Source organism: Rhamphochromis longiceps, linkage group LG22 (genome assembly GCF_057381845.1).
Source record: "Rhamphochromis longiceps isolate RC_006_pf linkage group LG22, R_longiceps_female_GT1.1, whole genome shotgun sequence".
Taxonomy (NCBI): Eukaryota; Metazoa; Chordata; class Actinopteri; order Cichliformes; family Cichlidae; genus Rhamphochromis; species Rhamphochromis longiceps.
In genome coordinates this window covers 26,602,137-26,627,735 of record NC_140577.1, presented here as the reverse complement: position 1 = coordinate 26,627,735, position 25,599 = coordinate 26,602,137, and the positions used below count along the sequence as shown (strand labels likewise).

General features: G+C 39.7%; 1 protein-coding gene across 3 annotated transcripts in view; it reads right to left on the bottom strand.

Moving 5' to 3' along the window:
• Positions 1 to 4,985: 4,985 nt before the first annotated feature.
• LOC146644220 (receptor-type tyrosine-protein phosphatase U-like) overlaps positions 4,986 to 25,599 on the bottom strand; it is a 258,409-nt gene continuing 237,795 nt past the window's right edge. For all 3 annotated transcript variants that reach the window (XM_085397138.1, XM_085397139.1, XM_085397140.1), the window contains 7 exons: positions 23,086 to 23,221; positions 21,448 to 21,597; positions 20,008 to 20,322; positions 16,215 to 16,340; positions 8,322 to 8,479; positions 7,013 to 7,148; positions 4,986 to 6,019 (listed from right to left, as the gene is read on the bottom strand). In XM_085397138.1, coding sequence (XP_085253264.1) covers positions 5,957 to 6,019; positions 7,013 to 7,148; positions 8,322 to 8,479; positions 16,215 to 16,340; positions 20,008 to 20,322; positions 21,448 to 21,597; positions 23,086 to 23,221 — 1,084 coding nt within the window. In that variant the 3' untranslated portion in view covers positions 4,986 to 5,956. The remainder of the gene's footprint in view (positions 6,020 to 7,012; positions 7,149 to 8,321; positions 8,480 to 16,214; positions 16,341 to 20,007; positions 20,323 to 21,447; positions 21,598 to 23,085; positions 23,222 to 25,599) is intronic.

Genomic DNA, 25,599 nt, shown 5'->3' with positions numbered 1-25,599 from the left:
AAAAATCCTATAAAAAGCAGAAATACTATATTAGGCACAAATCCCATAAAAAGCAGAAATAGTATGATTAAGCATAAATACTACATTTAGTAGAAATACTATGTTTTAGCACAAATAGTATAAAAAGCAGAAATATTGTAATTTAGCAGAAATACTATATTAGGCACAAATTCTATAAAAAGCAGAAATACTATATTAAGCACAAATTCTATAAAAAGCAGAAATACTATATTAAGCACAAATCCTATTAAAAGCAGAAATACTATATTAAGCACAAATCTTATAAAATAGCAGAAACAGTATGATTTAGCACAATAGTAATAAGTTAAACAGAAAAATTGGAAAAGCAAAATGGACAGCTGAAAAAATGCTGAACATGCTGAGGGTCCCTCAAATATACTTGTTAAATGAAAAAATCAGCAAAAAAAATGCACAGGGAGAGAGAAGTAAGTTTCTAGGTCAGCCTGGGAGCTGCTGAATTTGAATCCACCAATCAGAGAGCCTGTGTACTTTTTCCCGCCAAAACATGTGCCTCTTTTTACACACGCAGCACAGAGAGGCACAGGATTATTGCAGCCTATTTCTCATAGTGAGGACTCCCCTCAAACAAATGACCATAATTTCCAAACCGTAGGGGCTAGAGCGGTCATTCTTACACCGTTTTGTTCAGAAGAGATGGGGGAATCTTCCAGTGTTTACAATTTATCATTAAAATATGAATTATTAAAGATATTTGACTTCTAATGCACCATAACTGAGTAGAGCGAAGCAAAAACTGCCTTGACTTGCCCTCAAACAACGCTTTCTAACTCGAAATCTATTTGGAGTATCGATATCATTCTTTCACCGTAAGAGACAGCAGGCTTTGGTGAACAATCATGGAAATTTTCAGGTCTCTGTGGAAATCCAACAAAAAGTTATGACGAGAGAAAAAAGTGGTTCATTTCCACAGTTTGAAATCTGAAGAAATCTGAGCGAAGGACGAATTTCCTACCCTCAAACAAGTCCAACTCATTTCAGAACGGTAATAGGTGAGAAAGAAATTCTTGAATTGTGAGTGTCAGGGGTGTCTGAAGATATTCGGGGACAAGCCTCATGTCTTAAAGTCGCTTCGTTAAGGAGATATGACGATTCGAATATGCCTCTCATTACAGAAATCCAGCGATGATTTTGAACAAGCTCTCCATTGACTTTATATGGAGAGTTTTGAGACCTTGTGTTGGTCTGAGGAGATTTGCAAAAATTCTATAACTCCCACAACAATGATAGTGACATTTTCTGAAAGCCAGCAAAAATACCTACGTTTTGATGTAGAATTTGTGGAGGTTGAGTGAAAATTGAGCAAGTAGCAAGAAGTTGTTCGGACATGAAGTGAAAATTGCAAAACCTTCAGTGACACACTGGAAGCCAAGAGCATAGCAACCATAACAACGCATGTATTTTGTGAAAAATCACAATTTTGCAACTCAAAACTTTAAGAGGCATAAAAGTAAAACAGTAGAAGATTTGAAAAAGCTGAATCATACCTGAATAGCCCAATAATTTGTGAACATTTTAAAATTTGAATGGTTGTTCTAGGTGAAAATATGAGGAAGTAGTTAAGTTTCAAAAACAAGCAAATTTTAGCAGAATTGCAGAAGTTTCCCATTCATTTCAATGGGACAAATTAAAGGAAAAAAGCTTAATATTTTAAAAAGTATAATAGTTAAAAATAGCAAAAATCGTAGCAGGAAAGAGCAAAAATAGCAGAATAGTTTAAAATTTGAACGGTGAAAATCGGCTGAAAATTGTGGAAGTAGTTTAACGGCGAAAAGTGTACGGAAGCAACTAGAATAAAGTATAAAGAATAAAGAGAAACAGGAACTCAATAGTGTGGATGCTTAAAGCATCCACACAATTAATTCATGTGGCTTCACATCGCATGGCTTTAACCTTAACAGAAAGCCAGCAGGGGGGATGAGATGGATCTTTTGTGTTTGTGTTTGCACAGCTTGCCTTCTGCAGATTCGTGATGCCAGGGTGTGCTACCCTCCAAACAGCCCCTCCTGCCGGCTCATTTGGCTCTTGGAAAACAAAATGCCATTTGATTACAGAAATGTAAAAGCTATGGACCTAACACAGCGTGAGATAAGGAAAAAAGCCAGCTCTACAAATCCTGATGAACTCATCCAAAGATGAGCTGTAAGCCACCGCCATCAGATCAGTCATGGAAATCAGCCTGGCATTATTTGTTATTGGCTTAGAGCATGCAACAGCGGCTCAATGTGTCTGCACTTTAATGTGGATATAAATAACTTATGAGTGAGAATTTGAACAGTCAGAAGGCTTGTATGAGCCTGTTGTCATCACTGTTAGCACGAGGGTGTGATGATGAAAAAAGCAAAACAATATAAAAAATACTAAACTATGTTATTAATGTGGCTAGCTTTAGTCATTACTGCAGGTAATTCAGGTTTAAACCTTAGTCCGCTCCCTTTACATAACAAGCTGATAATCTGCCCGAGAACAGTTTCCTGTAACTATATGTGTAAAAAAGCCCCGAGATGACTCAAAACCTCAAGATAAGCAGCTCCACATATCTACAGAGCCTCCTTTTTAATTGAGTTCCACCACTTGAACACAGCCTTTCAGTGTGAGACAATGGCTCCTATAGTAATTACAGTAAACGCTGCTGCAACAATGAGTCTCGCACTGTTCTCTGAATCAGATCAGTGGTAAAAAGAAAAAAGGCAATAGCAGTGGAGGTAAATAAGGAAAAAAAACACACATTTCCAGGTTTGTGAATTGTAATCTGACATAAACAGATGCTTTGAGGAGCGCGTCATCCTCATCCTTTTGTGTGCTGCACACAATGGCAACTGTGTTTTTCATCCAACATGCATTATGCAGCTTTTCATCATTTTTAAATGCAGGGAAGGCAGATAGATTCATTTGAAAACACAAGCAGCGAATGCAATTGAACAAGGAACACAAAATAAGGACAGGCCAACCAGACAGCTCAGTGTGACCTCTGACCTGTGTTCACATTTTTTCACTGTTTCTGGAGTTCATGCACCTGCTGTGTTAGAAATCCTGTCAGTGTCCTTCCTCTCCTTTCAAGGCGCAGTGGGAGTACAGTATATTGAGCTTGGAGGGTAGCAGAGGGTCAAACAGTGAATCAGTGAAGCTTTTTTATCCACTCATTTAGAGGGAAAAAAAGGAAAAACTAGATGTGACATCACATGTGAAGCGCCACATGCAGATTAAGTGTGCCGGGCCCTTGATCAATGGGATCATCAGGACTCTCCAATTAAAGAGGTGGTTTAATACTAGAGGGTCTGTTTGGTGGTAGTGATAAAAAAAAAGTCCATTAAAGTTGCTAATTAAATGATAAGCATAAATTAAAACACAGGTCAAGAGAGTGAACTGTCTGGTGCTTTTTTGTTAGCACCAATATCTCTTGGATGTATGAGGCGGGGCTAGTGAGGGATTTTTTTTCTGGTGCTGCTGGTTGGGGGAGGCGACAATCTTGTTTGTTTTTTTTTAAATCACAAATGCAAAAGTGTTTAAAAATGCCTTTTTGGACTTAAGCGTCTGCCGCACATCCATGTAGGACTCCGTGGGGGAGGGGAACTGGGGCATGAAATGAGAAGGCGGGTGTGTAAAAATGTGTTGAAGCTCAAGTTTTCTTCTTTGCAGTAATAAATCTGCATTATTATTAATTCAAGATGTAAAAACCGAATATTGTGATACAATATTAATGAGAAATTCCTATTTGTGGCTCAAGATAGCCTCCAGTCCTGGACACATTAACAGCCACTGGGTTGTGTACACAGCCAGATATGCAAAGGACACCCCCCATTCTAATTCTGTTTGCACTTGTTTTATGCGTCTTTATAGTCATGTTGTTGTCAGTTTGCATCTTATTGTGGTTGTTTATAGTCTGTGGCTTCTCTAAGTTTCTCTGTAGTTTTTTGTGTTTCTTTGTAGTCATGATTGTCATGGTCCGGGTGAATACGGGGTGTTTCCACTCTGCTGGGCTCCACCTTCAGACGGAGACTCCAATCAGCTTCCACACCTGGTTCCAATCAAGTCACCTGCATATAAGACCAGCGTTCACGACAGACCCCTGCCAGATCTTCTGCTAACACATGTTAGTGCTAGGCCGCCAAGCCCTTGCGAGAACTCTGGATTACTGTTTTTTCTCCTCACCGTGTTTTCTTTCCTTTTTCGCCATAGGACCCATCTGCCTGCCTCCCTGCTCAGCTCCCCACTCCAAGCCTATTCTGGATCTGCTTTGGACACTCCTCACCCGGAACCCCCTGGACACTCCCTCCTCGATTGACACTTCAAATCTGCAACGCGTAAGCCCAAACCACCATAGCCTAATCCTCCAGCTGTGATTCATTGAGACTACCACTGACTACTTTCCTCCTCTCATCATAGTGACTTCACACCTCCCTCCAAGCCGCTGCCCCCTTTCTCCATTCCCCGGATCCCTCTGTGGAATCCAGCCCTCAGAGTTTCTCGTTCACAGTTTTCCGCTCATAGCTTTCACAGTTCATAGCATGCATAGGTTATAGCATTCTTAGTTTTCTGTTTTGTAACTTCGCTCAGCTCTGTAAATAAACTCTGTGCTCACGCCCGTTTTGCCTCCCTCTGTGTCTGCATTTGAGTCCACACCCACTGCCTGGCCCTCTCGGCCGTAACACATGATCACTTTGCATCTCTTTGTGATTGTTTTGAATGTCTTTGTAGTTACGCTGTCGACAGTTTACCTTCCTCTTTGGGATTTTGTAACTCATCTTCCTGCACGGCATGGATGTGTCCAGTTGATGGGTGGAGCTTACACATTGCGTAACATATCCGTGATGCTAACAAGAGAATCCGTTTTTTCATTCTGGAAGTGTAGGTCATAGAGGATGCCAAGATTCAGCCCGAGTTGTTCTGCTTGCGTCTGTGAAATGCACTAATAAAAACCTCTTCAAAAAGTGTGGCTATGAGGCAACAGCATATTTTATTTCATTTCCTCTTTTATACACTATTTTGAAAAGAAAACACATTGAATAAATACAAATTTAGAAAGCAACAGATTTTCACTGTATTCTCACAGCAACACATGGTTACTTTTATGGAGCTCTCTCAGGACTAGCAGAGGGATTCGTTTTTGCAGAACCCACCCTAAAGCAGACTTGAGCCACACACTGCAATGGAACACTTAAGACTGGGCATGCAGATGTTGAACCCTACCCCTTTTACAGACACAGAGAGAATGGATTGGCACACTGAGAGACGTTAAGAACATCTAGAAACACCCGAGGGAAGGAAAAGAAATATCTATATACACAAAGAATAAATAAAGAGAAATTAGGTCCAACACAACTTCACTGTACAGATATGTCCACTGGATGTGACCAACCTCTTTCCAGCTCAGCCTCACGTAACCCTTTGACCATCAGCCCCACCCACGATAAATTCAAATATAATATAGTACAACATGGGATGTTCACCAACAGCAGATTGCACCATTTACAATGTTACAAACAAACACAAAATATCATCTAGTGGCTGGCCTATCAGTGTTCAGCGTTCATAGTAAGGCAGGATACAGCAGAGATCTTTGTATCCAGTCAGTGAGTTGTACAACAGGTAGTCCGGCTTGCGTTGACAGTGGTTTTATAAAGTAAACTCCACTCCTGTAGTGTTCAACATTTTGGCAGATGTAGAGTGGCAAAAAAAAGAGTACGGGTTGGATCAGAGCGCAGAGGAAAAGCCAAGAAGGGTGTCAGTAGTATATTACAAATTTTCCCGGGAACTTTCTCTATCAGCCTTTATGGCCGATGTTTCATCCAGGCGTTGCGAACGAGAAAAACAGAGCTGCTTACACGGACTAAGGAGGCAGGAGCAAAGATCCAAGATGCAGGGTCCAGGATCTGGACCGTCTACTTGAGGATTGACGAGATGAAAGGGATAGATGCTATCTGACTTCCAAACAGTCCAGGTACTCCTGGGCCAGGTCATAGCAGAACCGGTACTGTTCCTGGAAACAAAACAGAGGCTTGTTTTTTCATATCATGATTATTAAATATTGTTATGCAATTAAAGTGGTTACATCTAGACTATTTTCTTGCACTGAATGAGATAAACAGTGCTTGGCCATGTCAAACATACAGTAATGTGATAACTCAATAACGTGTTATTCTTATCATATTTCTCTGTAAACATACTGTTTGAAAAGTTATTTTACAAACAAATTAGCTGAAACAAGTTGGGAATGTATGCATTTCCAATCAACTCAGACTACGTTCAACTTGAGATAGGCACGTGCATGAGTAGACAAAGTAAGTCATCATCAATGACACTGTGATTTACCACAGTAACATGTAAATAAAAACCAGACTGGCCAATATAATCCAGTGATCATGAAAAACAGGAGAGATTTTAATCAGTTTGGTCCACTCTGTCATCATTAAAGAAAGAATAAAATTTTGATATAAAATATACATATTTTTATACTGTTTTTAGTTATCATTTAGGGTTAGGGTTGAATTTTGAATTGAAAGCTATGATCCAATAGGAACAACATGTAGGCGACGGAAACAGAAGATAAAAATCAGGAGAAACAGATCAGACAAAGTTTATTTATAAATCTGTGGTTTTAGTTACCAGAGTGAACCTGCCACAAAGACATTTTTAAATTCAAACGCGTTTATGTTTTTTCTTTATAATTCTTCAGTAGAAATCTAAAGCACTGATGGTAATGTAGTAACCTAATGTTTTTCTTTCTTTTCCAATACGAAATGTCATTATTTCTTCCCTCACTGGTTAAAAATGCTTTTAGCCCCAACCCCCCACCGATGCCCATCAACAGGTTTTCTTTATAGAGTCTGTTACCCCGGTAACAGAGAGAGTTTAAGTGAACTCTTTCCAGAACAGAAAAGTAGGAGTTTCCCCTCATCTCAGGGTTAACAAAATCAGAGCTATTAGCTAAACCTTCCTAGAATAGTCCCAAAGTCTCCTCCTTGTTGCTTACCATTGTCTCCACCATGTTTGGCTTAGAGTTGCGCAGCGTTTTGGCAGCAAAGAACACATCCACAATGCTGTGGTGTCGAATCATTTCCAGGATCATGGTGCAAGCACAGAAAGTACCGCTTCGACCGCCGCCATTCCTACTCCAGAAGGAATGAACAAAGACACACACAGAAAATAGAAGCATAAAGACATGAGTGACCTAATAAAGATGTGGTAGAGCAGCTCACACAGCCTCTCAGAGCGGGAGCTACAGAGTGAAATGTCACAGTTTGACTGACCGCAGATCAAGCATGCTGCCAGAAAAAGGCCAGCCGGCAGTCATGCAAGATGAATATCTGAGTAAAGTTCTCATTAAAATACAGGAGCTGGGATTTAATCAGATATTAAATGTCTTACACATAGCCTGATCTCCAGAGAACAAAGGCCCTGACATGAGGATAGGGGACAGTAATTATGCGGCGCTGCTGCCATATTTATTGGATAATATTTCTTCAGCAAAACTGAAATTTAACTGTTAAGAAAAGAACTTTCTGTAACCATTTAAAGAAAAAGTAGCAAGGCGAACAATGTGAATGTAAGCTTTCATTACTCGCAGTACAGACTACTTAAGGTCAAACATTCAGAAATTCAGCCTTCAACAGAGTCTGAAAGAGACTGAGAACCTCAGCCTTTTAGACATGAAAACTTAGACCTGCTGTACTCATAATGCGAATGCTTGAATCCAGTAAATACTTTAAAAGTGCATAGACAAATAAATGAAGTAAAATTTCCTTTTGCATGATGCAAATTACATGCACAGCACTGTGAAAAAGTGTTCACCCTCTCCCTAATTTATTTCATTTAATTTTTGTAAATTTTTTGTAATAAAACAAATGCAATATTAGATTTAAATTTAAAAAAAATTAAATTAAAAAGAATTACTCCCTGTTTGTGACAATGAGTCTTTCACATTGCAAGTGATCCAGGTCCTAAAGCAGGTACTCACATGGTGCCTTTATTTAGCGCTTTGCTAGTCATTGTACATATATTCAGAGCGTACTGTGTACTCTACATCCATGGCCAATTTAAAATTAGTTAACCTAACATGCGTATCTTTGGACTATGGGAGGAAGCTAAAGCACCTGCATGGTGAACATACAAACTTCACACAGCAGGCGTTTTAACCAGGAACTGTGGTGCTGTGATGCAACCTTCACTATCTTTCTACCCAGTGCTGGTACAAAGCAAACAACCCCAAGTGCTTATTGTAGCAATGATAGCTAAATTAAAGAAACAGAATGGATGGTGCAGGTGTATGTAAGCAGACTCACAGGCAATGAACAATGGTGCGTCCTTCCCCACACTCCCTCTGCCAGTTGTGAACCTGAGCCAAAAGGCTAAGGAAGGCTTTCTTGGAGTCGGGCACATCACGGTATGGAGACCAGCGCAGGAACTGGAAGTGACGCACAACAAGCTGGCCCTCCTGAAGCTGCACAGGAGAGAAGCAGAAAAAGGAAAAAGCTTCATCATGCATGCTTCACACACTACAAACCCATTCAGAAACATATGTGCTTATCAGCCAGAGGCAATTCTGTCAGCTCTCAGACCTGTTCTGCTTCTGTACTTTTCTATTTGGAGGTTGTTAAAAACACATCAAACTCAGTTATCAACAAAAATGTAAACATAGTTTAGAAGCCATCAGATTTCATATATTCAATACATTCCTACCAAGCAGCACTAACCAAATCTTTTGAATTTAAAGTTACATTTGCACCTAAATAAAATATGCAAACGTTTTTGGTTTTAATTATCTCTGAGGCTGTTAGTAAAATCACAAACGGTCACTTGATCCATTAATATAAAAATATTGATTGGTGCAGCTTTAAAAGCATATTTTATTAGCGTATTTGATGGCTACTTGAATGTTTGACCTCACCAAAGCCCAGGCTATGTCCAAAAATACAGTTTCAACATTTCAGGGTCAAAGGTGTGTTTAACTGAAATGTAGAGGATACTAAAACATTGCTTTATAGTGTTTTTAGTGAAGAAGAACTCCATAAGGAACCTTTAATTTTAAGGAATGCAAGAAGTAACGATGCCTCTGTTGTGAGGTAGAAGCGCATCACAAATAAGATCATGTTTGGTAACATGTAGGACCTGTGCTATCTACTGGACAATAGAATACCTTCTTAGGACAGAGTTTAATGGTATCTTGCTCTGGTGTTTCTGTCTTCTCCGGATCCTGTGGAGCACATGTGGGAACAGTTTCTGACATGATGTTAAGATAATTGAGGGGCCGAGTGGGATACTGAAGTAACAGGGGAGGTTAACACTACTGTGAGCTAAAGACAAGAGACACATCTGCTTCTGAAAGCACCTACAGAGGATTGTTGAGGATCTACTGAGGTCAAAGGATAGGAGGTGCAACTGCTGCTACAGGTCATGCTAAGCTACTCAGACAACACTCATGCACATGAGCAAACACAAAGACTCACTACTGGTAACACAAATATTTCATTCATACTCAAATGTTGGATATGGTCAAAATAAAAATAAAAAACTTTTTTAAAGTAATATTTGATATTGTATAATTGCTCAAATAAAACAAAAACTGCTTATTAAATAGGTCTCAGGACCACATGCAGCAAATTACTCCGACCGCTGAGAAGAACAAAATCAAGCTGGGACCTAGGTCACCGTTCAGAATTATTATATGTGTGTCAGGCTTCAGTTATCCTCTTGAAAATAAATGAATTGATTGGGTGCCAGGAACTACAGCTGCAAAAAAAGTTGTCTGCTGAGGTAGGGCTGGATCAAGTGTTTTTGTCCATGTTCAATGTTAAAGTAAAAACATGTCATTTGATAAGAAAATTAGATGTTTAAACAGCAATTTTAGAAATTAAGTCTGTCAAAATGACATATCAAGGGAACCGAGAGACATGCAGGGTTTACACTTGGATCTTAATGTTTCTGATTCTGTACAGGAAAGAAAACGGAGGGAAAGCAATTAAACCCATTCATTAAGTCAAGTCAGAGAAAATAGTTTGGACACTGGGGAGAAGTTAAATAGTTTGGAATTGTAGGAACCAGCAGTATCTCTCCATTCTGTTGCTGCCTTGTCATGGTAATTCATGACATACAAAATAACAGAAACATATTTGAAATCTCAAACCCAAAAACCTTTAGAGATTTATGTAAGGCCTGCCTGATGCCACTCAGTTGTGTGCATGTAGAAATACAGGGCTTATAGGAAAGGTGGGCTGCCTGAGTGGAAATTCTAAGTCTTTCTCAAGATAATAAAATGCAGGTTTTTTACTCTAATGATCGACACATATACCTAATCTAACCTAATATATCTATAAGTCTTGATTCTATAATGTAGTGACTGAAGAAAACCACTGGCATTTAGCCTCATTGTGGACTTCTAGAAGAACCAAAACAGGAGGACAGTTGTTGATTTGCAATATCAGGTATATATCTGTAGCTTTCCCCGTGTTTCTCTGTTACCTCCACCTGCATCTCATTCTCACTCTGTTTGTCACTCCCAGTGTATGTAAACTCTAGTCCTGTGTTCCACTTTGTAAACTCATCCGTTGTATATTCCTTACTCAGGGCCCTATTCCAAGAAGTAGGTTTAACTAACAGCTCCAAGCTTGGTGACCCCAAATGAGGAGAACTTTGAATTTTCTGTTCCTGAAAGAGAGTTAAGCTTAGTGGAGTACATGCTGTGAACCCTGTACTAGTGATTTCAACATGCCCAGAGTATGTTTCTTTATCTGGATTCACTTAACATAACACTGGTGTTTATTAGGATAAGTGGTCACACAAACCTGGTGACCAGCTCACTATGTTAACCCAGGGTTCCCCCTATGCTTAGCTATCCCAGACTGTGTGAATGGCATCGCTCTAAAAGCTCTACAGCTGTGGAAAACCTACCACAAAGCCTCTACAACAGTTGTCCACATCCAAACTCATGACTTAAAATATCATTAATCAGAGACCCTCAAAAAAGACTTGTGGGCCTTCTATGGCCACTTGAAAGCAGCGTATCATCTGTTTGCTGACACCCCCCTATTAGTGTTGTGAAGTTCAGCTGTCTGTGTGAGTTTCACATCTGGCTTAAGGGCCTCTGCAGGAATAATGACATCCCCTTTGTGGACAACTTCACATCATTCCTCAACCTACGTGAACCTTTTAAAGCAAAATGATCTTCACCCAAATGACGGGGATTCAAGTATTCTGACCACAAATATTGATCTAAGCCTTCACTTGTGACTTCTACAGCATGACGGTGGAAGACTCCTGCTAACCCCTGCTCCATTACAGGTACAGTTATTTTCTTACCATTAATATTAGATAGATTTTCACCAGATAAATTGCACATCTGCTGTTCTACCACTACAACACCAAGTTTTTAGGTCTCAAGGTCAGCCACTTCAACTTCACCAATGCCTGTGATTATAAGGCACAGATGGAAAAACCCACATTGACCATATTTCTACAGCCAGGTTTAATAATCTTACTGTACCATGTAAGTGTCAGCCACTGAAGCTCGTCTCTCCTGCAGTTATCGGTTTTTGTAAAAATAGATATCTTAACTAGTAAATCATTTGTTTATAATGGGTTTGTGGCCTGCAGTATCTGTTTCAGTTGGTTTAAACCAGGGCCCTGCTGGTTTCAGGGAATTTTAGTCACCCAACTACAAATTCTTGAATTCTTGATTCTGAGACTGTCAGGCAAACTAATGCTCTTGTAAACTAAGAGCATTAGTTTACAAGAATAATTTAAACTGTATTTAATTTTACTCATGATTCATTTCACACTTGCCAAGTCACTGCTTTTCAAAATTCAGTGTGAATATCCATTTTGCCTTATTGTTATCTACCAAACTCTTAAATCTGGTAATATTTCTGAATTAATTCTCTAATCTGCTTGCATCTGTTGCTGTTAAATTTAAGAAAAATATATTTTGTTAGGTGTGATTAATTTACACATTGATGATCCCTGTAACTGCACTGCCAGAGATTTTCTCAATATTTCAAAGTCATTTAACTTAGCACATCAGTTAAATGACTAATAAGGACATAATGGTGGACGTACACTGGATCTGGTCTTTACTCTCATTATATCAATAAACTCCCTGAGAGTGTCTGAATCATTGTCTGATCACAAATGTATAATTTCTGACACTTTTACAGTCAGTCTTGTCTTCCCAGAACATTTTGCTACAGGGAGTGCAGAATTATTAGGCAAATGAGTATTTTGTCCACATCATCCTCTTCATGCATGTTGTCTTACTCCAAGCTGTATAGGCTCGAAAGCCTACTACCAATTAAGCATATTAGGTGATGTGCATCTCTGTAATGAGAAGGGGTGTGGTCTAATGACATCAACACCCTATATCAGGTGTGCATAATTATTAGGCAACGTCCTTTCCTTTGGCAAAATGGGTCAAAAGAAGGACTTGACAGGCTCAGAAAAGTCAAAAATAGTGAGATATCTTGCAGAGGGATGCAGCAGTCTCAAAATTGCAAAGCTTCTGAAGCGTGATCATCGAACAATCAAGTGTTTCATTCAAAATAGTCAACAGGGTCGCAAGAAGCGTGTGGAAAAACCAAGGCGCAAAATAACTGCCCATGAACTGAGAAAAGTCAAGCGTGCAGCTGCCAAGATGCCACTTGCCACCAGTTTGGCCATATTTCAGAGCTGCAACATCACTGGAGTGCCCAAAAGCACAAGGTGTGCAATACTCAGAGACATGGCCAAGGTAAGAAAGGCTGAAAGACGACCACCACTGAACAAGACACACAAGCTGAAATGTCAAGACTGGGCCAAGAAATATCTCAAGACTGGTTTTTCTAAGGTTTTATGGACTGATGAAATGAGAGTGAGTCTTGATGGGCCAGATGGATGGGCCCGTGGCTGGATTGGTAAAGGGCAGAGAGCTCCAGGCCGACTCAGACGCCAGCAAGGTGGAGGTGGAGTACTGGTTTGGACTGGTATCATCAAAGATGAGCTTGTGGGGCCTTTTCGGGTTGAGGATGGAGTCAAGCTCAACTCCCAGTCCTACTGCCAGTTTCTGGAAGACACCTTCTTCAAGCAGTGGTACAGGAAGAAGTCTGCATCCTTCAAGAAAAACATGATTTTCATGCAGGACAATGCTCCATCACACGCGTCCAAGTACTCCACAGCGTGGCTGGCAAGAAAGGGTATAAAAGAAGAAAAACTAATGACATGGCCACCTTGTTCACCTGATCTGAACCCCATTGAGAACCTGTGGTCCATCATCAAATGTGAGATTTACAAGGAGGGAAAACAGTACACCTCTCTGAACAGTGTCTGGGAGGCTGTGGTTGCTGCTGCACGCAATGTTGATGGTGAACAGATCAAAACACTGACAGAATCCATGGATGGCAGGCTTTTGAGTGTCCTTGCAAAGAAAGGTGGCTATATTGGTCGCTGATTTGTTTTTGTTTTGTTTTTGAATGTCAGAAATGTATATTTGTGAATGTGGAGATAATGTGGAGTTATATTGGTTTCACTGGTAAAAATAAATAATTGAAATGGGTATATATTTGTTTTTTGTTAAGTTGCCTAATAATTATGCACAGTAATAGTCACCTGCACACACAGATATCCCCCTAAAATAGCTCAAACTAAAAACAAACTAAAAACTACTTCCAAAAACATTCAGCTTTGATATTAATGAGTTTTTTGGGTTCATTGAGAACATGGTTGTTGTTCAATAATAAAATTATTCCTCAAAAATACAACTTGCCTAATAATTCTGCACTCCCTGTAGTTTGATTAACAATAATATGCACAATCCAAGGTTCTTGTTCAACACAATGACACATTTTTATATTTTCTATCTATGAAAAAAAATTCTGAACGTTTTTGTTACCAAGATTAACTGTAGCAAGTCACAGTTTAGTTCTGTTTTTGTGCAACCTGCCCAACAGTTACCCACTACCCACTTCTGTTTTTCAGGTTTTATCTGATTTTCACAACAGATCTCATTGATATAGTCACACACATGCACACTTCTTCCGGCCCAGCTGACATTATCCCTCCTAAATTGATTAAAGAGGTTTTACCTGTCATCTCCGCTTGACTTCTCTCTATTATAAACAATTCCCTTTTATCTGGCTGCAATCCAGACTACTTTAACCCTGCCAGTGTCTTCCCTCTGCTTAAAAAACCCTTCATAGACGCCACTAATTTACAGATTTACAGGCCCATTTCCAAACTGCCATGTTTTTCAGAAATGTTTGTGAAAGTTGAGGCTCATCAGCTTCTTCAGCTGGTTCAGGGAAACAACATTCATTTCATTGATAGCACAATTAGCGTAGAATTAGCTTATGCACAAATTGAATATATAGCATCCACAATTACAATGTACGCGACCACTTTTAAGATCACATACTAAAGAATATAAAAATTGCTTCAAAGGTTGCTGCAGCTGCTTTTTAAAAACATAAAAAAAAAAAAAAATCAGTAGGCGGTGATTTCATACCCACTGATCTCTTACCTCAAAATTCACCTGCTCCAAAGCAGGCTTGGTGTGGAGTGTAAGTTACCATGGTAATGCAACCTGGTAAGAAGTGAGCCACCCTGATACTGACCCAGAAATAAACCTGAACTTGAAAAGTGAGTATATGCATCCCTGTGTGTGGGATTTTTGTCATGATGGAACAGGATGTTACAGAACAGCTTTGCACTGACTATCAGATATAGGCCTTTGGAAGTTGAACAAAACAAACTGTACTGGTATACTGGATTCTTGTCATCAGTAAATGGCTCTCGACACAAAGGTGGTTGTTAGAGATTCTTGAAAACTTCAACATGGTCCCTCCAACCCACATAGCAAAATTGTTATGGCTCGGATCTGGCCAACACAATGTGCTTACACATGGCCCACATACCGCAAAGAATGACGGCCCTTTGGTGGTCCAGATCTGGTTTGCCAGGGTTGGCCCACACATGGGCCAGCACAAGGCCAGTTGCAGACACACTGACGGCCCTGTGCTGGCCCAGAACAGTTTCAGCTCTGGCCCCAAATGTCAGCCTAATGTGTACCACACATATAATAACAACATGTGCTGGAACAAAATAGTGCAAAAGTAACATGACAAATCTCCCTTGAGACAGTGAATGGACTGATTCTAATGTAGTGCTTTTCTACTCTCCTGGATTACTCACAGTGCTCTATACAACATGCCACATTCACCCAATCTCACACTCTCTCTAAACTGAGCGCTTCCTAACTACATTCACATTCAGTCACACTCTTGACATGCAGATTGGAGGAGCCAGGGATCGAACTAGCTAACCTTCCAATCAGTAGGTGACCTGCTCTACTTCCTGAGCTACAGCCACCCAGTGGTAAACATGACTAAACCTTCACGAGGTTTTGGATAAAGTGTACACTCACAAACCTGTCAAACCTGCATTTGAAACGTTGGCTACTATAGCAGTATAGTATTGCAACATGGCATTTGGATCTTCTAACTAAAACAGGAAAATAGGAACATAAATAGTGCCATCATTGCCAGACCTGGCCCACATCTGGTTGACACACACCCTGCCATGACACCAGTCAGTCAGAAGTGCCAGCTTGGGCAGGCCTGTTTTCTATGAGCCTGGGCCACATAAACCAAAGCACAATTGGGCCAGATGTGGCATGCCATCACATAGACAGTGCCATTTATGCCAGGCCTGGCCCATATCTGGATGACATACCACTTACCATGCCAGAAGTCAGCCAGCAGTGCCGGCTTGACACCAGATCCGGGCCAGACCTTACTGCTATGTGGGAATAGTGCATGTAATGCAAGTCCTAACATCAACTTATGGAATGTGGCTCCCATTGTTGTGCATTACTGTGTCATGTTTGCTCATGTAAAGCAGGAACAATATCAGAACTCCTATAATTGTAGAAGAGCAGAAATGTGCTCCTCAAACTAAATATTAATATACTGACTTTATAGCAGTTTCCCAGGTAAGAAGCTGAAATTGGTCTAAAATGTTAAGATTCTTTTTTTCCTAAGCTGATTTGCAAAACTGTTGCAAACACAGTTTGCTGTTTCCACGTTATTGATTTTTCATAGCTAGACTTAGTTTTCTTAGTATAATCTGTCTCCTGATTCACCATACTCATTCAAATATCACAGAGTAGGCCTGGGCATCACTATGATGTTTTTTGTTATGGTGGTTCCACCTACCCGAGTTATATTCTGAACCCGGAAGAGACGGATTATAACATCATCGTCAGCTGTCCTGGACAGAAGCTCCACGGTCATGGGTCCAAACTGCTGCAGCCCAGGTTCAGGCCAGTACTGCAGACAAGGCTGAGACGAGAAAGGAGGCAAGAAGAGAAGGGAGCAGGTCATTAGCCCACACTTGCTTGAGGCAGTGCAAATAATTATGTCAGCACCCAGTGATGGTGAAGCCAGTAACAAGACACCTGAGTATTGACAGGAGAGACAATTAGCCTAAATGACAATGATTATCTACAAATGGCAACTGTGAATTAAATGAGCAAAAAAACAAACCACTCGTCAGCGGGAACAATCCTTCACATAAGCAGCGGTCACCTAGCTTGAATTATTCATGAGTCCCAATCATTACCATTAGTACATTATAAATTAATGGAGTAAGAGACCTTGGCTGTGCTCGGGAGAGATAAACAGGAAGTTAGCTGAGAGGTTGGACGCTCACAAAAGACAAGGTCTCCTATCACTGCCACTTCAAAAGCGCATCCCCTGGCCAAGTGGGAGTGGAGGGGGGGCACACACAGGGGAGCAAGCGCTGTCACATGGACGTATTCTGCAGTGACTTTGGGGTTGAGCAGATCCTTAGAGTAGGAAGTGATAACGGCATTTCACACTGACAGAAGGGTATTAACCGGTGACATTGGGCAGGAGGGGCGATAAATATTTATACATCCAGGCAGGAGACAGGCAGCTCCAAGTTAAGAGGACAAATTGAGTGAGTGTGTGTTGGAGGGTCAAACTGTTAATCCACTGGTAGTGAGACAAGGAGGAAGACGAAGAAGAAGAAGAGAGTGACAGAGAAAAAAGGACAGGTTGCAGCTGACAGGCATAGTGGAAATGGTGAGCAGGAACAAGACATGACACGGTGACAGAGGAGCGATAGCGAGACAGCAGAACAAACCCACGCATGAGCAAACATGGGCCCAAACGATAAGAACGTGTTAATGCAGTGACGGGCTGTGTAAATGAATTGGATGGCATGAACAGAGGATTGAAGCTTTGTGCAGATGACCTCTCCAAACTGTGTGTGACTCACATTCATATCTTCTTTTAAAGGAAAAGAGGATAAGAATGACATGTTGACGCTGTTAGTTTCCATGCACTATATTAAAAAGAAAGCCTTGTAAGCAGTAATCTTTGTTTTGCTAAGATTTTTAAATACAGGCTTCCCAGCTGTGACTACAAGTAGTGCTGGAGCCTGTTTTATGGATACATGTTCTTTTTATTTATTAGCTGACAATATAAGGAGTGTCAGCATGGCAAATGACAAACACTCTATTTCTGTGATTTCAGTTTTAGCAGTGCTCATTTTTAAACAGTAAAAAAAATCATTATATTCGATATAAGCAATCATCGAGTTTTAGTTTGTGATGTCATTTCCAAATGGAATTGATAGAGCTGATTGCAGCATTCCTGTTTATTGTATTTATCTGAATGCTACTCAGATAGAATATTTTGTCTTTCTTTTGACTGGTGACTTTATTGTTTTTTATCTATTTATTCATTTTATTTCAAAGTGACACATTATACCATTAAACGAATGAGCTATGGCCAGCAGTTTTTCAGGTCCGCTCAGAAGGAAATACAAAAGAGTAGGAAAAACTAAAAGGTCCTGAAAGAGGTCTGAAAAGGGGCACTTCCTGCAATTCATGCTCCCCTGATGCTACACTCCGAATTTCCTCCGCAAATCATAATATCAGTGCTGTAGGACTGATTTAACTGCAAAATGACACAGGCAGCAGGCAACCTCGCTTTCACTGGAAAACAAAAATCTGGCAACCAGTTGAGTCAAGTCTGCTGCTGCAAAGAGACGTGTTGCAGATGAGTTGTACTCATCAGTGCAGATGAACTCAGAATGACTGCAGTCTGTCTGCATTTCTAAACTAGATGATAATTATTTGCAAACCTGCTTGAAAGTAATTTCAGTCAGTCAAGTTGGATTCTTTAGAGTCAGACGGCCTCCCACCAGGTAAACTGTGCAGTTACCTTACAATCGAAAATGGTTGCCCAGAGTTTGAGCGGGCAAAACCCTCCATATCTGGACACTGCAACTACTTGCAATTGGTCTCTGACAGCAAAGAAATTCAGTGTAACAACCAATTGTTTCTAGATGCACATTCTATTTTTTTCTAGTGTTACTGAGCCATTGATCAAACAGTTTTTTCCTCAGCTTGTCTTATATTGCATTGGGGGGAACCTGCTCTTAACCTCCTAGGACCTGGCGTCCACATATGTGGACATCACATTTTGGGTTGTCTAGACCAAAATACTAAATTTTGCTCTACAAGGGCCTGATATCCACTTACAAGGACAATATTCTGCCACTGTTCCATCAAAATTTAAAATGAATGTTCTTATATGTGGATCTAATTTTTCTCAGAAACAAAAATCAGGTAAAAGAAAATAATCAGGTAATTCTTTGTTTTTACATTCATCAGGTCCCAATCAGCCCAAATAGCAAAGAAAAATGAAAAATGCATGCCATGAAAGGGTTTGGGTCTTAGAACGTTAAGACTGGAAACCCTTTGAGAAACAATTCATCCACTTTCTTATCTAATTCAGGGTCACAGGGGGCTGTAGCCTATCCTTGTTGTCGTATGGTGAACCTAATATAGGCACAGCACAGAGCAGAAAAGTCTTGCATACTACTTCAAAGGCCACCCTAAAAGTTTCTAAACCCCACGAGCACTAATTTCTTTGTAGGGTAAAATGATCTCTTCAAAAGCTCCCAGCGGAAAGAAACTGGATGTGCTGCTCCAATCTCCAGGATACCTCAGGTTGTTTTAGCTCTACACGTAGCTTTTTATTCATGGTGTGATCAGCTTTAAATACAATTGATGACATTACAGTGACATGAAAGAGTTTAAAAAATTTTTACGGCAGCCTTGGCTCGCTAAAAAGCCCAATCCAATAAAATTGGGAATGACAGTTTGCATGCACTTGCTGGACACTGCTATGCTTGAATTTTGACAAGAGTGTCTGTTAGAATTATTTATCAAAGCAAAAATGCTTTTCACAACCCAAATTAAGTTCATCCATTGCTTTATTTTTCTGAATGATGTAAATGTTTTAAATTTTGATGCATCTTTTAAACATTTCGTTTGGAAAACAAGGTCACCAAGGTCCTTGAACTGCAGTATCTGAAATAGAAATGTTTCTCTCTTATATATAACAGTAAAAGTGCTCCTCATCTCTGCTGCTTGATTTCTGAGGTTGGAGGAAATGCTCCTTGCAAGCAGACTTAAAAGGGAGCTTGACAGCGCTTTAGTTATGTTGCTTTTTTCTGTTCTTTTTCTCTGCTCTTCAACTTAGTGCTTGCCTTGCAGTGCTTGGAAGTGGTAGAAAATTGGTCCTGGCATTCTTCTGACCCTGCATCTTCTTTAGATAATAAATACATTTCACAGGGTAAAAGCTGCACTGGTGGCAGCAGTTAAACCTGACTGTGCTGAATAACAGAAAACATAAGATAAATTATATAGATACAAAATAAAGCCAAATGCCTCTGTTTTTGGACATAAAGGGGTTTTTTTGTATTCAGGTAAAAAGAAAATTCAGTATTGGAGTAATATGTATATTTGAGAGTATGCAACTGTATGGATTAATCAAAATCCTGCTGTATTGCAGATGTTCTCAGATAGTGAGACTTAATCGCCCATGGCTGAATTATAAGTTGTAAGCTGATGAGTTAGATATTAGAACTTAAGTTAATAATAAAATTCAGTCTCAGTCCCTTTTCTCTTACCCAGGCTGAGTTGGACTGGTTGAGCTGATTGAGCATCACCACAGAGGTGCAGCCGTAGTCATACACGAGCCTCCAGAAGTCGGTGGTTGTGCCGGGCAGTGGGTGTGGCGTCACCACAAAGGCAGCAGGCCGGAGGAAGCTGTCTGCGAGCGCTGCATTGATGTAGTTGCTGCTCTCTCCTTCTGTGGTGACGAGAAAGGCCAGCGAGCGGTCCGGGGGCAGCACATCCATGCTGCGGTTCTTCTCACGGTTTCGGGGCATCAGGGAGATGCTGCACTCCTCCACATCCAGGTGAGGAGTCACAGAGTTCAGAGTCTGGGGAGGAGGAGGAGGAGGACCGGGGAAGGTAAAGGAGAAAGGAGTGTGCAGAGAAGACAATTAGAAAGACGGGCGTGTGTTTGAGAATGTTTCCACATTCTAGATTGGGAGATAAAATGAAACACTAAGAATAAAGATTGTGATAAGAGGAGACAGACGCAGCAAAACAGAAATGGGATCAAAGAGGGATTGACAGAGGCAATGAAAATGTTCTCTGCTCAAGCAGCTTCACTGTCAATACCTGACAAGCATACCTATCTTAGAAAACTTTAAAACACATTCATTATCAGTTTAAACCCCCACAGGGTTTAATAGATAAAAACACATTTATTGCAATCTAATACACTACAAAAAGCATATTATCAAGGAATTGGAAATTGAAAGGGAACGATTATCTAAGCTGCCAGATAGCATTGTGAATGATGCCCCATTGGTTTAGATAAAATGAACAGAACTCGTAACCATAATATTGCATTTGGGGAACAAGTTGCCGTTATGAGCGGGGAGCCGCTACACAAAGGTCACCAATCAATAACACATGTATAAAGAAAAGCAACAATACTACATAAAGAACAAATACACAATGTGGATTTCAATCTCTAACGTAAAGCTTCTAGTGATGACTGAGTGATTTCGCGCATCAACATGACGTCCAGATGAACAGAACTGACTTTCTGGGATTCCCTCACCTGGACGATCGAGGATGCATACGAGCTGTTTGTTCGACTGATACAAAAATCAAGTGTTTTCTGTTTGGGAATGTGGTAGTGAGTGTTCAGACACCTCCATTGGAGTTTGTGATACTTTTAACTTTTAATAAGTAATTTAAAGTGCGAAGATCCTCAGGCAAGTTCAGAAGTGTCTTTTTTTCCAACTTCTAAGTGGGTTTAAATCTTTATGGGTGTTTTTTTTTTCCTTTTGAATATTCATTTGCTGAACCGATTTAGGTGAGAAAAGGATCCAGAACACAGATTCAACAAATATGTGCCTCTGTAGACAACAAAAAAGTAAAAAGTGCTGATTTGCTGTGATTCAGCTGATTTCACAACATGCATAACATGTGAATTTTTAACTCTACCCCAGTTTGAAATGAAAAATGACGTCATCGTCTCTCAGTATTACCTGAAACTCCTCCTTCAGCTGCGAACTGTTGCTCTGTGAGTCGACCTTTAGCATTTCTTTGTAAGTGAGAGCAAACTCAGTCACAGGGATGGCAGTCTCACCACACAGACAAGCCTCCAGAATGGCATCGTGGATGAAAACATACTGTTCCTGAAACACACACAGAGGGTAACGCATTCCCACTTTTCCCAAGTCACATAAAACCCCTCCGTCTCACCAAGGAGCGGCCTCACTGTTAATTGCCCACTCGTCAAAAACAATGCTGAATTTAATTAATGCTGTTGACTAACAGTCAGAGCTGTTCAATACTCTTCACATTACCATGCCGACACTCGGGTATTGTTTCCAAGCAGAAAAAAGTGTCCATAAAATGGGGTAAAAAAGTCCAGCAAACACACATCAGAGGAGCTAAACACTGCCCACACGCACCATTTAAAAAAGTCACGAGCTGTGCAATTAACGAGGAAACTAGGAAATATGTTTTGATGTTCAACAAAACAACAGATCAAAGAGCTGAGGATACATTCATAATTACAGACATAAAACTGTCCCTCTTCCAACTTATTTATCATTTTTAATATGCTCTATAATTGTACTCATATTTAACTGGTAGACAAGCTGCAGCTAAGAGAAGAGATGAAATTAAAGGGAAATAAATACTATTGTTTGTGTATTTACTGTGCCGTCTCCTATTCCCGACTTATTAAGAAAAGAATGACGTTCCAACTTTTAATAGTTTTATTTATTGCGGTAATTAATGTCTTTCTCCCGCTTATTTATTTGAAGATTGTGAGTTCACTCTAAGCACACTTTGAATAAAAAAAACTGTGAGTTGTGAGTTTATTTATACAATTAAAGCAAGGATTTTATCAAATGAATGAATGATATGTGTCTTTAATAAAAGAAGTCTGACACTGGTCTTCTACACTAATGTAGCTGCTTCTTTGCTAATTCAACATAATTACATTTTTAAATATATATTCAGTGTAGAATCGTTTTTGCATGAAACAGTTACAGATAATATAATTAGTTAAAGACAATATTGTACATTTACATAATTAAATACATGTATAAACAGATGGGTGTATATGTGTATACATCATTTCCCTACATTTGGCTCCGTCAAAAGTTGGATAGACAGTATTTTATAGAAATAAATCAGAGCTATAATATATATACAGCAATGCCTTGAAGGTGGCTTTTTACTTACTTTACTTCTTCATATTAACAATCATTTACATTTTTTCTTTCTCCTTTAAAAACTAATTCTTCCCCATATTTTTATAAAAGTCAGACAGCACGATTAATCACTTAATTTGAGGTGTTTCAATGACTGAAAACACCTGAATTCAAAGATTAAAACCCATGACCCATCGCCTTTATCCATGCTACTTTTTTTGTCAGTTTGGCCTCAATCAGCACTATTGTAGAAAAAAAAAAAGGAAATGAAATGAAAAAACTATTTGTAATTTGTAAAGTTAGGCAGCTTTACAATGTTCTATCAATAACTAATATTACAGTTGAAACAAAAATGATTTATGTTTATGAACTAATACCTGCTGTTAAGGCTAAACCTGTGAGCTTCTGTTAAAGCCATCAGCATGGCATCTCTAACCACATTTCCACTCTCCCACTCACCTCAGTCTGGATCATGTTGATGCGACGTGAGCAGAGGGTCTTAACACAGTTGTAGATGTCCACCACTCCTTCACACTCAGCCATATCCAACATGACATCTAGAACGATGTAGCAGCCGGTCCTGCCTGCCCCCATGCTGTCACAGAGGAGAGGGGAGATGGATTAGAAGGCCTGAATATACCACTGAAAAGAAAAAAAACTCAATGGGGATCCTTTCATTAATAAATGAGATTCTTTAACTCGTGTACAAATGGAGCTTTTGTCCTGCAAATAAAGACAGTAGATACACGAACCTTCTATCTTCTATCATAGCTTGAAGTTTCTCTGCTCTGGCCTATGCTTTGCTTTAACACTGCTGTAAAGATGTTCAGATGTCTGTGAATGCTTCAGCTCTTTCTAGGTAAGGCTTAGTTACTTTAAAACTGTGCCTGCACTGGGATATCCTATAACGCTGGGATATCTTATACCCAAAGAAATATTTGTCTTCATATAGCCATTGCTCTTCCACTGAAAGGAAAAAACACTCTCAGCGGTGCGCCAGTGTTGTTAAAAAAGTATCACTTATGATAAAACGGAAAAGCATCACAGCTTGATCAGAATCTGAAATCCAAGAGAGGGTGTACACTGGCAGACTGGGCTGAAATAAAAACAAACACCAAGAACAGATCTCAGCATGTTGGTGATTATTACAAATCCAAAGTGACTCAGTGATATTTACCCCTGCTTATATTTCTCACAGTTGACCTACTATACGGTGCTGCTATTTTGACAGTTGAGTTTTTTGGACTGACTTGGTGCCATATAATACACAGTACGATCAGGTTATAAAAGGCAGACAGCACAAAAATAAAAGTAGCTGTTTTTCCATATTATTGAACTAATCACAAACTCTTGCATTTAAATCTGCTGCAATGACCCGGTTACTGCGTTCACCAGATATCAACACAATTTCGATCTGCTCCTCACGTGTTAACCTCTTCAACATGTCAATGGCTGTGAACAAAGAGAAACTTGTAAATAAGTCATGAAAGAATAAAGTTAGGTTGAAACCAAGCACACCATTGTTTTTCTTGTGACATTACCAATAAGTTTGATGTGTCACATGGCCCTCTTTCTATTGAAAAAACAAAAGTTGTATCCAAGATGGCCGACTTCTAAATGCCCGCCATGGTCACACCCATCTTGAGGAGTTTGCCCCCTCACATATACTAATGTGCCACAAACAGGACTTTAATATCACCAACCATTCCCATTTTATTACGGTGTATCCATATAAATGGCCCACCCTGTATTTACAAAAAGAGTGCAATGAAAAGTTTGTGTGCAGTGGAAACTCAGAGATTTTTGTGACTGACCCTGTTGCATCGACATTTCTCTCAGTTCCTGAAGGTGCAAAATATAGTGTGAATTTTTATTGTATAAATAATATTTAAAACCACCTTATCACCCAAATATGATCACTTGAGGTTAAAGAAGAACTAAGATGTGATGGTCAAAACACTAACATTAGGCTTTAAAACATTCATTCATTTCATTTGTGTTTCTCATTAGTTTTTCTGTTGTGAGTGATTACATACGGCAGCTACTTGTGTACACACACTGGATTTTTGCATTCAGACTTGTTTGTTGTAAAGCTGTTTGTTACTCAAACTGGCATTTAATTGATTCATATGACATTTTTTTGACTTTCATCCAGCATCTTAAGCACTTTAGGGATCCCAGGTGTTGAAATAAAATAAATTTCACTGGAGCACAGCAAGTCATGCTCCACTTTAAAGTGAAGGCTGTAGGAACAGTTATCCTGCACATCATTGTATGTTATGACAAAGAGGTAGAGACAGAATGAAATAAATGCATTTTCAAACTTGGTTTCGCTGTGAAGTGTTGGCACAGGTTTGCTGTTGTCAAGTTCTCTAATGGACTTAATAAGCTGACAGGGTGTTACCATAGTTACCAAATGATTTGCACGAACAGAAGCTATGTCACTTATACAGATGGCTTATTATAAGATGCACCAGAGTTGTCTGTGAAGGTTCTCAGTCATCCAGGTCATCGTAGTTTAAGGAGCTTGGAAAGAAAAGCGTCTGGAAATCCAGACGCTTTTCTTTCCAAGCTCCTTAGAATGCACCAGAGTTCAATTCACAGCTTTCACAGCAGCCCTAACAAACTGTTGGCAGTGTTATATTAGCAATTTCTCTACAGTAGAAGTAAGTTAATCGTGATTGTAGCATGAAAACTTGTTCTATATTTCTTTCTATATTTTCTATGTTGAAAAAAATGCCCAAATGGATCAAAAAGAAATCTGTGAGCAAAAGCTTCTGCTGCAGGTCTAATAACAATTATTAGTCAACAGACAGCTTAAAAAAATTCTTCCCTGAAAAGCCAGACGCTGTCCTTGCCCGTTGTGAAAAATCCTACCACCTGCGTCTTTGTGAATGTTTTCTGGGTATGTGTGAAGCATATTATTTTATCAACACTTTTGTGCTCTCCACAACACAAACACAGAACAGAGAA